General features: G+C 33.2%; 1 protein-coding gene across 2 annotated transcripts in view; it reads left to right on the top strand.

Moving 5' to 3' along the window:
- The window catches only part of LOC128994946 (uncharacterized), a 60,154-nt gene that overhangs the window by 2,891 nt on the left and 43,775 nt on the right, over positions 1-13,488 (top strand). Inside the window, exons 1-2 of one of the 2 annotated variants that reach the window (XM_054419796.1) lie at positions 3,896-4,038; positions 4,485-4,583. In XM_054419796.1, the coding sequence (XP_054275771.1) occupies positions 4,029-4,038; positions 4,485-4,583 (109 nt within the window). In that variant the 5' untranslated portion in view covers positions 3,896-4,028. Of the gene's footprint in view, positions 1-3,895; positions 4,039-4,484; positions 4,584-13,488 lie in introns of those variants that run through there. The other variant, XM_054419797.1, reaches the window with a different exon arrangement.

The following is a 13,488-nucleotide window of genomic DNA, read 5'->3' as shown; positions in this document are numbered from 1 at the left end:
TCAATAATAGTATTGAATAGCATATCATTTGAAAGATTATTAAAATGCCAAGTTTTTTATGCATTTCAACATTGCATAAATGCAGGTTTATGTATCAAAGGAGGCCCATGAAAATTATCGTAATTAATTAATTTAATGACATTTTTACTTTATTTTGGTTATAACGTGGACTATGTAATGGTATAATTGTTGAATGAAACCTTTGATTTATAGCAAATTTAATGTTCTTTCCAATGATTTTAATTATAACTCTCTAATGTAATTGGTTAAGTTTTTATTAAATAAATTGTGGAGCAAAGTCTAATAAAATAAGAAAAACACAAAATCCCCCAAAACAGCCAAACAGTCGAAAATCGGACATGGGTTTATAGGAACTTTTTTGTTCCTTTTAGTGAGTAGAACCCACTGGCGAAGTTAACACGGTCAGTAGAAACTCACCCTGTATATAGGCCTATATATACGTCCGTGAACGCGATAACTTGAGTAATTTTTTTCCGATTTTGATGAAGTTTGGTTTAAAGGTGTAAAGCGAGATAAACTTGAATGAGTTCGCGAACCAGCATGATTGGACCATGGGAACGGGGCTTTACGGGGGGTTTTATGGGGTAAAAATTGGTTTTTCTCACTTTTGACCCTCAAAACACAAAATTTCCCAATTTCTCTTTAGACCTTTTTAAAGAGCTTAAAAAAAACAAATAATTTAGTATACAAAAGTATTTTTGTTTGGTTATTAGTAACGGAGAAAACTAAAAAAATTGTAAATTTAAAATTCCCATGTTATTCTTATGGAGAATATTGTCAAATGTTGCAGTTTGCTTGTTTATCGATATATTTTGATCAAACTTGGCAAATTTATGTATTTTGTACTAAGCTATCAATATTTTACTAAAAAACACGGTACTTCAGTATTAAACGGAGGCCACCATTACGAAACGCGCCGCGGCACTTATAGAGGGTTAAATTGTTATAGATGTTGTAGTAGAACTATTCTAGTATTGTTGTGAGTCAAGCGTTATCAGATGAGTCATGTGTCTACTCGCAGAATCCCCTCCAAGTAGGCCAAGATCAGGGTCGTTGACCGGAGCGCGCGCCATTACCTGTCATCGCCTGTCACTGTGTCTGAAACGGAGGCCACATTTTGTCAGCGTGCTGCGGCGGTTATGTTAGGTTGGGTTATCATAATAGAAAGTATAACTCGTCTGGTATCGTTCGATTCATATGATAACCCAACCTAACATAACCGCCGCAGCGCGCTGACAAAATGTGGCCTACCGACATTGCTGCGTTCTGGGTTGCACAACGTCAGAAGCAGGTGTCGGATTAATTCTAAACTTCACCTGTTAATCTATTAAAGTGTGTTCTTTCCAAGTATGTAGTTATTTTTGGTATCCGGTACGAAATATTTCTGTAGGTTAGGTGGCCTCCGTTTAATACTGAAGTACCAAAAAGACACTTTATTAGTTTCCTTGTAGCAGCAAACCTAGGTACTCCTTAAACCTAATGTTATTAAAATATATTTAATTGAAAATCAATTCAGACAAATGGAAATTCACTTAGTCGGCAGGTTTGCTGCGGCGGGGGTATTGTGCAAAACCTGCATTAACTTTAACAAAAATTGTTTACAAAATATTTGTTTAAAAATAGGTACTAACAACTATTTATTATTTGGCTATGTTTTATTTGGCTTTTGCCAGACTTAACGCCAGATCAGCTTGCAAAAACTAAAATTAGACACATAAAAATTAAATTTTCAATTGGTGAAAGTATAACTTCAAGTTATTTAACATTTGCCAAAATAAGTGTTCTTATCACCCTTAGGGCCTGGCCTATACAAAGATTATGTAACGCACTAAGGGGGTGGGAGGGGGTATGGCATAGCACTGGTGTTTCGCTATGTTGTATGATGGAAGGGGGCCCCTTGGCTCAACGTTACGTAATGCACACATTCCTCTTAAAAATCCAAAAATAATCAAATTGATATTTTAATCAGTAAGTTAAAAAGATACGTTTACGTCCATCATGCATTAACAGCTGTTTGTAATTTAAGGTAGTTTTTACTTCAATTTTATGTTATGTTATAAGATTATTAATCTTTAATTTTGTTGTTTGGTCCTCACCGATGTAACTGTTATTAATTTATTCGTTTATCTGACGTTTTTATTAGGCCTAGTTATAAATTAAATTAGTCATGTTTAAATTGGGTTAATTTATTTTGTTCTTTTATATTATTAAGTTAGTAACAATATTGTTTGTTTGTATTATTTTGCTTTGATTATAAAAAGGTTGTCAAACAAAAGTCATACAAGTTTAATGATTTATTTAATTAATCTATATTCCACTGGTGAAATGATGCTTTAAGCTGTTATTGAAGTCTACTACGATGGAGTTACGTAACATAAGCGGCGAGAGGGAGGAGGGGGTGGTTTGCTTAAGCGTTACGGTACGTTACAGTGGGGAGGGGGAGTGTTTTAAATGCCAAATAAGTTTGTTACCTACGTAATAGCCTATGTGTATGGCCCCTTAGGATATAGGCTAATATAAATATAAATATATATAAGTTATTTAAATAAACATTTTTAAATACATAAGTTATATATTTTACAGTTATAGTTAGCCTACTTGTATACTTGTGATGATCCCACTAGTAGCTTTCCAGCTGTGGTTGTCAAAGGTATTTAGGGTATAGAGGATATTTTTTTATAATTCTTATAAAAATTCTTCCAATTTGTACTTAAATGTCTTCTAGCAGTTTATTAACTATTTTAGTAGCTGAGTGATGTGGTCTGGCTATTACCAATGATGTTCAGTGACAATTGAAATGTATGTGGTATTGTTGCCTTGTTTTATAATTATATACTTCATGGTTGCATTTAGAGACTTCAGGAAATTTCAATATCATATTAGCTGATTCTAATATATAAATGTAGCTAAAGGTGGGGACTTAAAATTAATGAAAAGTGGCCTGCAGTGCTCTATAAATGGGATTTTATATATTATTCTAATAATTGTCTTTTGTAGTAGAAAGACTGTTTGCTTCCCTTCTGTTGCCCTAAAGTACAACACGTTTAACTCAATAAATAATGCCATAACTCAATACAATATGAAAGCAGCCATATAGTAAACTTTCATCAGGATATGATGATCCACTATAACTTATTTTGCAATCCGCTCACATGTTTTAAGATTCATAAATAAAATAATATGGCTGATTTTACAACTGTACTGCGATACATGTCTACCAGTACCCTAATAAATCCTTTTTCAGATATTTTCCTTTTTGCTCCATTAATCTAGTCTATACTTCAATATGTTGTGTACAAAGAAAATTATTTAAATGGATTCTGTTGTGGTAAGCATGCTGTGAAACCGAACCCGAATACCGTAATAGGCTACTTTTAATGCATGAGAAATCTAGGTAAATAAGTTTAGATCCTCTCTGACCCTCTCCAGTTTCCTTTTCATCACTCAGTAAATCCCGTTGTTTGAAAAGTAAAGTAATAGTTTTGTCTATTTCAGAGGCTCTTGGGATAAATGGACCCTGAAGTTTTAGCACGATTAATCCCTCAAGGAAAGGAAACTGTGAGGCCAGCTTGTAAAAAGTGCGGGTACGCCGGCCATTTGACTTACCAATGTAAAAATTTTATTAAAGTAGATCCCAACAAGGATATAGTACTTGATGTCAGTAGCACTAGTAGTGACACGGAAGATGACTACACTACCCCGTTGACCATACTAAGGGATGAAGAATTGAAAGAAAAACTGAAAGAACTGAAGAAGAAGAAGAAGAAAAAGGAAGAAACTAAAAAGAAAAAGAAGAAGAAGAAACGTAAACATAATAGCTCTAGCTCTGAAGATGAAAGTCCCAAGAAAAAGAGGAAAATGTCCTCTGATGAAGAAATGAGTGAAGACAGTGTAGACGATAAGAAGAGTAAGCACAAGAAGAAGTCAAAGAAGAAGAAAAAGAAGCACAAAAGTAAACACAAGAAGCATAAGAGATCAGAATCGAGTGACAGTAGCAGTAGTTAAATATGCACTTAGGTAGGCTCTCAAATAATTCTTGCATGTAGGCTTATTTTTAAAGCGTAATATTGTTCCATAATGAATAATTTTATAAGTTTTAATATCATTGTTTTAACAAAATATAACCAACAAATAAATTTTAATTCTTGGCAAATTAAACTATGTTTGTGGGTTTTTAAAGCTGAAACGTGTACATGTGTAAGAAAATAAAAATATTTGTTTTGTGCTTTGTATTGTCATTCTTATTTACCTCGTACATAGGAGAAAAAATAACAATTACTTTTGATTTTAAATCTTATTTGGGTTTAGTGAATTCCTTATTATTTCATAGAGCTTGGCTAATTTTGTTCTTCATCGGTTTTATCTATTTGCTTAGTGTTTTGCCAGGTGATTTGTCAACAGTGTCAATTAGCTTTTAGTAATCTTAACAATAACTTAACTATCTATGTTTTTTTTCTTAACAGGACTTATATATCCTGAATATTTATATTCCAAAATGGATGATGAAAGGTGGACTGTGAAGGACAAGATAGATCAGTTTCGTGGTGTGACAACACTTTTTAGTAAGTCAGAAAATGAGCAAATTTAAAACTTTTCTTTTGTTGTTGAAGATATGCTTAGTATAATTGTGATTTGTGGATCAAAAAGTCTGGAAAACTAAGACAAATTTCTAAATGTTTGGAAAGAATTTCAAATGTCACTAAGACTCTTATAAGTTAGGAAGCTTATAGGCTTGCAATTTACATAACACTAGACAAAGACAATCTTGTTAAATGCCTATAAATTACCAGTACTTTACAAATACTGTACATTTGTGGGAGAATAAGCAAGCTAATAAGATTTGTTAAGTTCATTACACAGGGTATCTACTGGTCAATAATTTAATTTTAACACATTATAAGTAACAGACATTGTAAGTTCCTCAAAACTTAAGTAGCAAAAATCAGTTAGGGCCTAGTTTAACTTTTCATCCACTAAAACTAGAAATATTAGGCCTAATGGGAAACTATTAACAATCATAGTTTATTATATAAATTATGATTCAACCAAAAGGCTCATTTTCCAATTACTGTAGGCCTATAAGAAGATTTCAGGGAAAAAAATTATAATTTCACCAGTATTTATATAAGAGAGCTGTTAGGAGTAGGGCAGGGATGGGACACTTTTTGATTATTTCTTTTTTTCAGTTAGGTCAACAAACAAAAATGACATGAAAGTATTATTGATTCAGTAATAAAATAAAGTAGTTTAGATGGTTGAAATTCAATTCATTTTGTAGTTATGTATTTAATACTATTACTGTGCAAAGTGTCCCAAACCTCCCTCTATGAGGGAGGCTTGGGACACCAGTTGGGGAGGGTTGGGACATATTGAATGAATGCTTTTTCAAAATAAACAACTGCATTTATTCATTCTTAATAGGTAACAGAACTTGTAGTATACAATAAAGGAAGGCATACTGAGTTTGATTACTTTTCAAAAACATTGATTTTTATGAAAAACAAACCTGACCCTATCGCCTTGCGTTGTTATTTTGGGAAACGGTAAAGTACCAAGTACATTCCCAACATTGAATGACACACCTTCTTCTCTTGCAATAAACACTTTTAGTGGTGTCTACAGCGTTTAAGGCCATCATGCTCAGCTCAGCATCTTCCACTGGTTTAGTACCTACCCTTTAGGACACTGTCCCAACCCTCCCTCATATTACTGTCCCATGCCTCCCTCAAGCACATGGTTAAACAAATAAGATTACTGAAACATAACCTCAAAAGTTAGCTTCATTTATAAGCAATCAAAATCTTTCTTAATCATTGGAGTATCCACCAAAAATATTGCACTTGCCTTATTTTGGTAGATTTTCATCCAATAAGTTGGGTCAAAATACTAGAGATTTCGTCAAAAAATCAGTTAAACTTTTATAAAAACTGAACCGTGTCAGGTAGCTCTGCCAAACTTCACAAGGAGAAAGAAAATGGAGAGAAATATATGCTGTAGAAAAAAGAGAGCAGAGATACCAACTTAAATAGGTTAAAAATGAATGTCCCATCCCTCCCTCTCTGTTATCCGTCACCCTGCTTCAGTACTTAGATTATTTGTGATTTTATTTCATCGTACAAACATTGAACAAGTACAACATACAAAATTACTGTTCTGTATTACTCTCACATGTAAGTAATTTAAATATAAATACTGTACTTATGTATTATTTACTTGTACAGGGTTGTATTCCTTCCAAAACCTTTTAAATCAACTTGTTGTACAGGTATTATCCGTCTATATGCTTAACCGTCATGCTCCCGGCTGAGGGTGACGGTTGGTTAATTAACATCTGTTCTACCGAATGTTCTTCATTCCACTCTTTTGGTTATTTTCATTTTGTTTAAGGTTTGCTTAAAAAAATAAAAATCTTATTAAATTTGGTTGGAGTGACACTTGTGCTTCTTCTACAACTGCGAACTAAATAAATGGTTTTATCACTACACTTCTTCAGATTCCTTTTCCACTAAAATTCTTACTGTATTAGTGTTTTTAATTTAAATCTTAACGAGCATTTGTTTATTCCGTTAATGGAGTTCCGTTAACAATTCTGTTAATTAAAAGATAAAACTTCAATGGATTTGGCAGAATAAAAGTATCTACCAACACATAGTGTTTTAAAAATTTGTCAGGAGAGAAAAACATTGGTGAACAAAGGATTGGTTTTACGGACGGTTTTAGGAGAAAAGGGTATCTCAACCTCGCGGGCCCTCCTGCACCGCGGGGTCTGCAGGGCCTGCTGTTACGCCACTGCTGTAGTCACTTTAAGTAGACTTGCCATTGATATTGCAACATCTGAATGTGGTTTTTATGTAATTCTTCATTTTTAAGACTAGTGTATCATCTCTGTTAACAAATTAGAAAATTTATCAACATTTCAAGTAGTGTCGGGTTTTGAGCATAGACTAATGGAGCATCACTAATGAGATGACTAATGATGGACTAATGAGAGCATCACTTCTTAATGAGGATGCAAAACCTTTGGTGTATTTGGAACAAAATCATTTTGTTGCATGCATTTCATTGGGCATATTTTAAAGACCCATTAAGAGATGGGCGATGTGCCTTTTGCAACTGTGATACTGAGGTTTAATAATTATGTTTTAGCGAATTTCCCTATAGGGAAGTAGCTATTACCGTAGGTCTGATTGTAAGACCTAGGCCCGGACCGATTTACTTTTTAATTTTGATGTCCCCAGAGGCCAAAAACACCATCCGTTATATACTACACATGTTATATACTATAAAAATATATATGTGTCCGTGAACACGATATCTCGAGTAATCTTTGTCCGATTTTGATGAAATTTGGGCTTGAAGGTGTAGGGCGAGATAAAATTGAATGAGTTCACGAACCAGAATGATTGGACCATGGGAACAGGGTTTTATGGGATAAAAATTGTGATTTAGCGAATTTCCCATATAGGGAATAACCTATCACCGTAGGTCTCATAGTAAGAGAGACCTAGGATACCTAGCATACCTAGACCCAGGACCGATTTACTTTTTCATTTTGAGGTCCCCAGTGGCCAAAACACCCTCCGTTCAAATTAATATATTATATGTGTGTGTGTCCGTTAGCGTGATAACTCAAGCAAAAATTATCCGATTTTGATGAAATTTAATACAAACGTGTAAACCTACATTTATTCTATCGAGTTCGCTAACCAGCATGATCAGACTATGGGAACGGCGATTTATGGGGTGAAAATTGGTTTTTCCCATTTTTGACCCTAAAAACATAAAATTTCACAAATTCTTTCCAAACCATTTTGTATAGATTAAAAAAAGAAATAATTTTGTATGTTGAAGCGTTGTTGTATGCCTTACGGTTACGGAGATAATTTAAAAAGTTGTAAATTTAAAATTCCCACGTTATTCTTTTGGAGAATAAATAAACTGTAGTCGTTTGCTTGTTTATGGATATGTTTTAATCAAATTTGATAATTTTGTTTATTGCATACTAAGCTATCAACACTTCAATAAAAAAACACTTCAATACCTTCCCTGTAGCAGCAAACCTAAGTAGGTACTCATTAAAATTAATGTTATTTAAAAAGGAAATAAATCAGTATATTTTAAGGGAATATTTTTTTAGAAATCCAGTCAGGTAAATGGGAATTTGCGGTGAGGGTATTTTAATTTTTGACCCAAAATTTCCCAATTTCTCTCTAGACCACTTTTGAAAGCTTAAAAAACAAATAATTTAGTAGTTTTTTTTTTAAGTAACACTTACTTTTAACTTTTTTAAGTAAGTTTTTTTGTACGCTTATTGGTTACGCAGAAAATTCAAAAAATTAAAATTTCCGATGCTATTCTTATGGAGAATATTGTAAACTTTTGTAGTTTGCTTGTTTATGGATATATCTTGATCAAACTTGGTAAATTTATTTATTTTATACAAAGCTATATTAATATTCTACTAAAACACACTTTAGCCTCCCTGTAGCAACAAACCTAGGTACTCGTTAAACCTATCTATATATATACTAGCAGAGGACGGGTTCCTTCGTATGGGGTTGACATATAAGTATAAAATGCTTATTGCAGTTATACTCAAGCTTTGAGGACACAGTTTAATAAAATTTGCTTCTTTAAATTTACAGTATTCTATAGTTACACATCTACCATAGCCATAATGTTTTACCAGTTCACCTAAACAATAGAAAAAATACAACTTGCAAGCGGATTTCCCTCTGATTGTTCTGGTGGCTATAGAGAATAAATTATATTGATCAAAATAATAAGTTTCCATCCCCTACTATGGGTATTATTTCACATTCAATACTCAAACTTAAACTCAATTACCACTTTCCTTCAGATCACTTTGCAGGAAAACTTAAACATTTCTGTGTCCCAGTTAGTCTGTTCTGACTCGAAATTCATAGATTTGAAGTAAAGGTAACTTTAAGAATAATTGCAATTCAAATAAGAAACAGAATTTATAAAAATAAATTTATTTATTTAACCAGAAAACTTATATATCAAATCAAATCAAATCAAAATATCCTTTATTCATTTAAGTACAATTGTACAGGAATAGAGTCAGATCTTACAAAATAAAATGTTTTACATTTAAGAACTAAAAATAAGACAGAATATCTATTTTATTTGTTCTCCCAAAACTCTTCAAGAGAATAAGGGGCAATTTTAATCAAATACTGTTTCAGACAATTTTTAAACTTTTTTGTATCATTTTCAGTTATAAGTATTTTTGGAAGATGGGACATAAATTTATTTCCTGCGAATTTTGTTTTCTTTTTATAAAATTCTAGATTGTGTCTATCAATTTGAGATTGAGAACGAGTGTTATAATTATGACTAATTTTGTTTGATAGGCCCTACCTGAGTTTTTGTAATATTTTTTGCATAAATAATAGTTTCCAAGATATATAGTCCATGAACAGTTAGTATTCCAAGATCGGTAAAAATATGTTTTACCGAATCTTTCCTTTTCAAATTAAACATTGCCGTAATTGCCCTTTTCTGGTATGATAGAATCCGTTTTAAGTTTTTTTATGTAGTTGCTCCATATATACTGATTCCATAAGCTAAATTAGAATGAACTAAGGCATAATATATTGATAATAATGTTTTTAAGCTGCAAACTTTATACATTTGTCTTAAAGCAGATACTCCTGAAGACATTTTTTTGATAACATGATCAACATGTTTGTCCCAGGCTAGATTTTTATCAATTATTAAACCAAGAAATTTTGTATGTTCTACCTGTTGTAATTTATAATCTTCTAAGATTATGTCTGGATTTAATTTGTTTTTGTTTTGTTTTGTAGAAAATGATACAAAATTAGATTTTTCAGGGTTTAAAAGAAGGTTTTTGCTATCTAAGAATTTTTTTATGACGGAGAGACTGACCAATGATGATGCCTCAATACTTTCTTTTGAATTTCCACAAATGGTAATATTAGTATCATCAGCATACAAACAGGCCGCCCCGCCCACAGGCATCAAGTCAGGCAGACCCCTCAAGTATATTAGGAACAAGAGGGGCCCCAACACCGACCCCTGCGGAACTCCATGGCGGACCATCTGCATCTGTGAATTAAACTTTTGGATGTAATTATATTTACTCAGTGACAAATCCAATCTAACGACCCCAATTCAAAAGAGTTGGTATTTTTTTTTTTTGGGACTTCCAGAGCACATTTAACACCATCACTGCTCTTTACCTTTTTAGTTCGATGGTTCTCTACATGTTTTTTTCGTTCTGTATGTCTCTTTACGCCCGGTTGATGATTACCTTTTATTTTTCTTTTTGTACTTCTCTCACCCTGGGGTTAATTATAAAGTTTTATAACGCTATAATGACCCGAGTCAACATTGCCATTAAACATCAAGTCACATACTTCTTCCCCAGAACCGAATGGTAAGTCACAGTTTCTCAAGCAACTTCCCTGTGTACTTGAAAAAAAAAATTCACTGATATATTGTAGTTCCACGTATCCCAGCGTACTGGCCATCTCGAGAAGGTATAGTTTGGTACCACTGAACGTCTAACACTGATCTTGAGTAAGATTCGTCACCTACTATAAAATGTTTGTATGTTTCCCACTCATTAGCAATTATATGTACAACTTGCAAGCGGATTTCCCCATGATTATTCTGGTGGCCGTAGAGAATAAATTATATTGATCAAAACAATAAGTTTCCGTTCCCTACTATGGGTATTATTTCACATTCCATACTCAAACTTAAACTCAATTACCACTTTCCTTCAGATCACTTTGTAGGACAACTAAAACATTTCAAAAATAAGTTAACAAATACACTTTCCTTGATCAAAATCGTGTGTTTATAAACAGAAACTCCAAGTTTAATAATTGCATACCACGATTACTTTGCATACTGAAAGTGAGGTTATAAAAATAATAACAAATGTCTGACAAACATTAAACAGCTGACGAATATATATAATTTATAAACTGTGTATTATATTCTTCAATAAGAATTGTATTGACTCGACCTTTAAAGGGCTGTAGGTCATAGCCCTTAGAAAAAACGTAAATTCTAAGGAAGTTCGGCAAATCTAGAGTCAAGAGTTAAGAGATTTATTGGTCGAAGAACACAAAATATTACAGTGCATACGACCTTGTCAAGTACAATTATTAAAATAATAAAATTAAATATCACAGATTTAGCCTATATGAATAACAATAACAAAGCTACCTACAAAAACAATTAACAGTATCACAGATTCAAACATCTTTCATAATACTCCTTAATACAGTAGGAAGGATTGTTGACTAGCAAACGGTGAATGGCTTTTTTAAAACTAGGAAAAGGCAAACATCTTATATCTAAAGGCAAATGGTTAAAAAGTCTAACACCTACACATGAATGGCTTCTTGAAGTTTTAGCTAACCTAGCTTGATCAATATGAACATTTCTACTACTTCTAGTGTTATAGGAATGGATGTCATTATTAAAAACAAGACTTGATTCATTTGATTTTATAAATAACAATAACCTAAAAATGTACAAACAGATAACAGTCATAACACCAGTTTCAGTAAAAAGAGGTTTACAGTGAGCTTTTTTCTTTGAGTTTGTTACTATCCTAATAGCTTTCTTTTACAACAACAAAACATCAGTTATCCTGCCAGAGTTTCCCCATAAAATAATACCATAGTCTAACAAAGAATGAAACAAAGCATAATAAACAGACAATAAATAAGTAACAGGAACGTAAAATTTTAAAGTTTTTAACAAATATACAACTTTTGACAATTTACTGCAAACTAAATCTATTTGGCTATTCCAAGTTAAGTTACAATCCATTTGCACCCCTAGTAACTTAATGCACTTAACAAATTCATCTGAATAAGCAAGTCTACTATTTAAGGAGTATATTGCCTTTTGTGTTTTTGATTCATTAAGTTTAAAACCATTAGCTCTGAACCATGTAACAGCCTGATTAAGAGTTTCATCAGCAATACCATTCACAGTTGGCAAATCTTTACCTACTGTAAGGAAAGATGTGTCGTCAGCAAACATGATGGTTTTTGATGACTTAATAGTAGACGGCAGATCATTTACCATGACAAGGAATAAAATAGGCCCTAACACAGAACCTTGTGGTACACCAAATTTGACATGAGAAGCAGATGACTTTTTACCAGCAACATCTATAATTTGGAATCTCCCTTCCAGGTACGACTTAAAGAAATCAAGCTGAACGCCATGAAAACCCAGACACTGTAGCTTTTGACAAAGAATTAAATGGTCGACACAATCAAATGCCTTGCTCAGGTCGCAGGCAGTGATCTGAGCAAGGCTTCGATCCTCAAAACAACTGATTAAATCATCAACAATTGATAGAACTGCACTCGTAGTGCTCTTACCCATCTGATAGCTAAATTGTGAAGCACTAATTAGGCTCAGCTGATTAAAGTAGGTACATACCTGGAGTTTTACAACTTGTTCAACAACCTTGCCTAAAACTGGTACTATAGAAATCGGGCGGTAACTCTTTGGCACAGATTTTTCACCACTTTTTTTATACAGGGGGACCACTCTTGATATTTTAAGCTTAGAGGGAAAAATACCCTGTTTAAGACACAAATTAATACAAAAGGTTAGAGGAAGCAAAATGGACTCGATTACACATTTGATTAGATGATTAGAAAGATCAAAGATATCTTTACTTTTAGATTTTTTCATTTTTTTTCACGACACTGAGCACATTTGCACATGACACTTCCTCCCATTTGAAGTTTTCTTCAGGCAAAGGTGAATTTTCCATGAAGTCAAGCGCAGTAGTCTGGGGTTGAATGATGCTGTCTCTGGCCTCCTGAACAGCTGAAAGGTAGTACGAGTTAAACTCCTCTGGGGGAATCTGGATCTCTGGTGACTTGACGCTCTTGCTCCGTAGATTATTTACAAGTGTCCAAGCAGCCTTTGACTTGTTGTCAGACGATTCTATGTATTCAACATTGTAATTAAGTTTAGCTTTATTAACCGCCTCCTTGTAAACTTGCTTGCTTTTCTTATATGCCAGTTCGGTTAAGTTGCTTCGCTGAACAAGGAACATAGTTCTGAAGGCCATCATGGTATTTTTTAGATGTTCCAGCTGAGGTGTATACCAGTTCAATTTAGGCACGTTTCGGTTAATAGTAGGTTTTCTCAAAGGTTTACGAGGACACACTTCATCAAAAATACCATAAAAAACCTTAAAAAACTTATTAAAAGCGGACTCAGCTTCTTCCTCTCCATGTAGAATTTGCATCCAATCAACCATAAACAAGTGTTGTCTCAAAACATCGAGTCTTTTTTTAGATAAATTTCTTCCATAGGAAACTTTGGAGTTGGGCGTATCTGCACGTCGTTCCACGTTTAGGGTCACAGTAATACCCGAATGGTCAGAGAAAAAACAATTTACTACATCCATATTGTAATCTTGAGTTCGGT

This window comes from Macrosteles quadrilineatus, unplaced genomic scaffold (assembly GCF_028750875.1).
Source record: "Macrosteles quadrilineatus isolate MER2022 unplaced genomic scaffold, UCM_ALF_1.0 Scaffold_5__1_contigs__length_97177068, whole genome shotgun sequence".
In the NCBI taxonomy this organism is placed as follows: domain Eukaryota; kingdom Metazoa; phylum Arthropoda; class Insecta; order Hemiptera; family Cicadellidae; genus Macrosteles; species Macrosteles quadrilineatus.
This window is presented reverse-complemented; position numbering and strand designations above follow the sequence as displayed.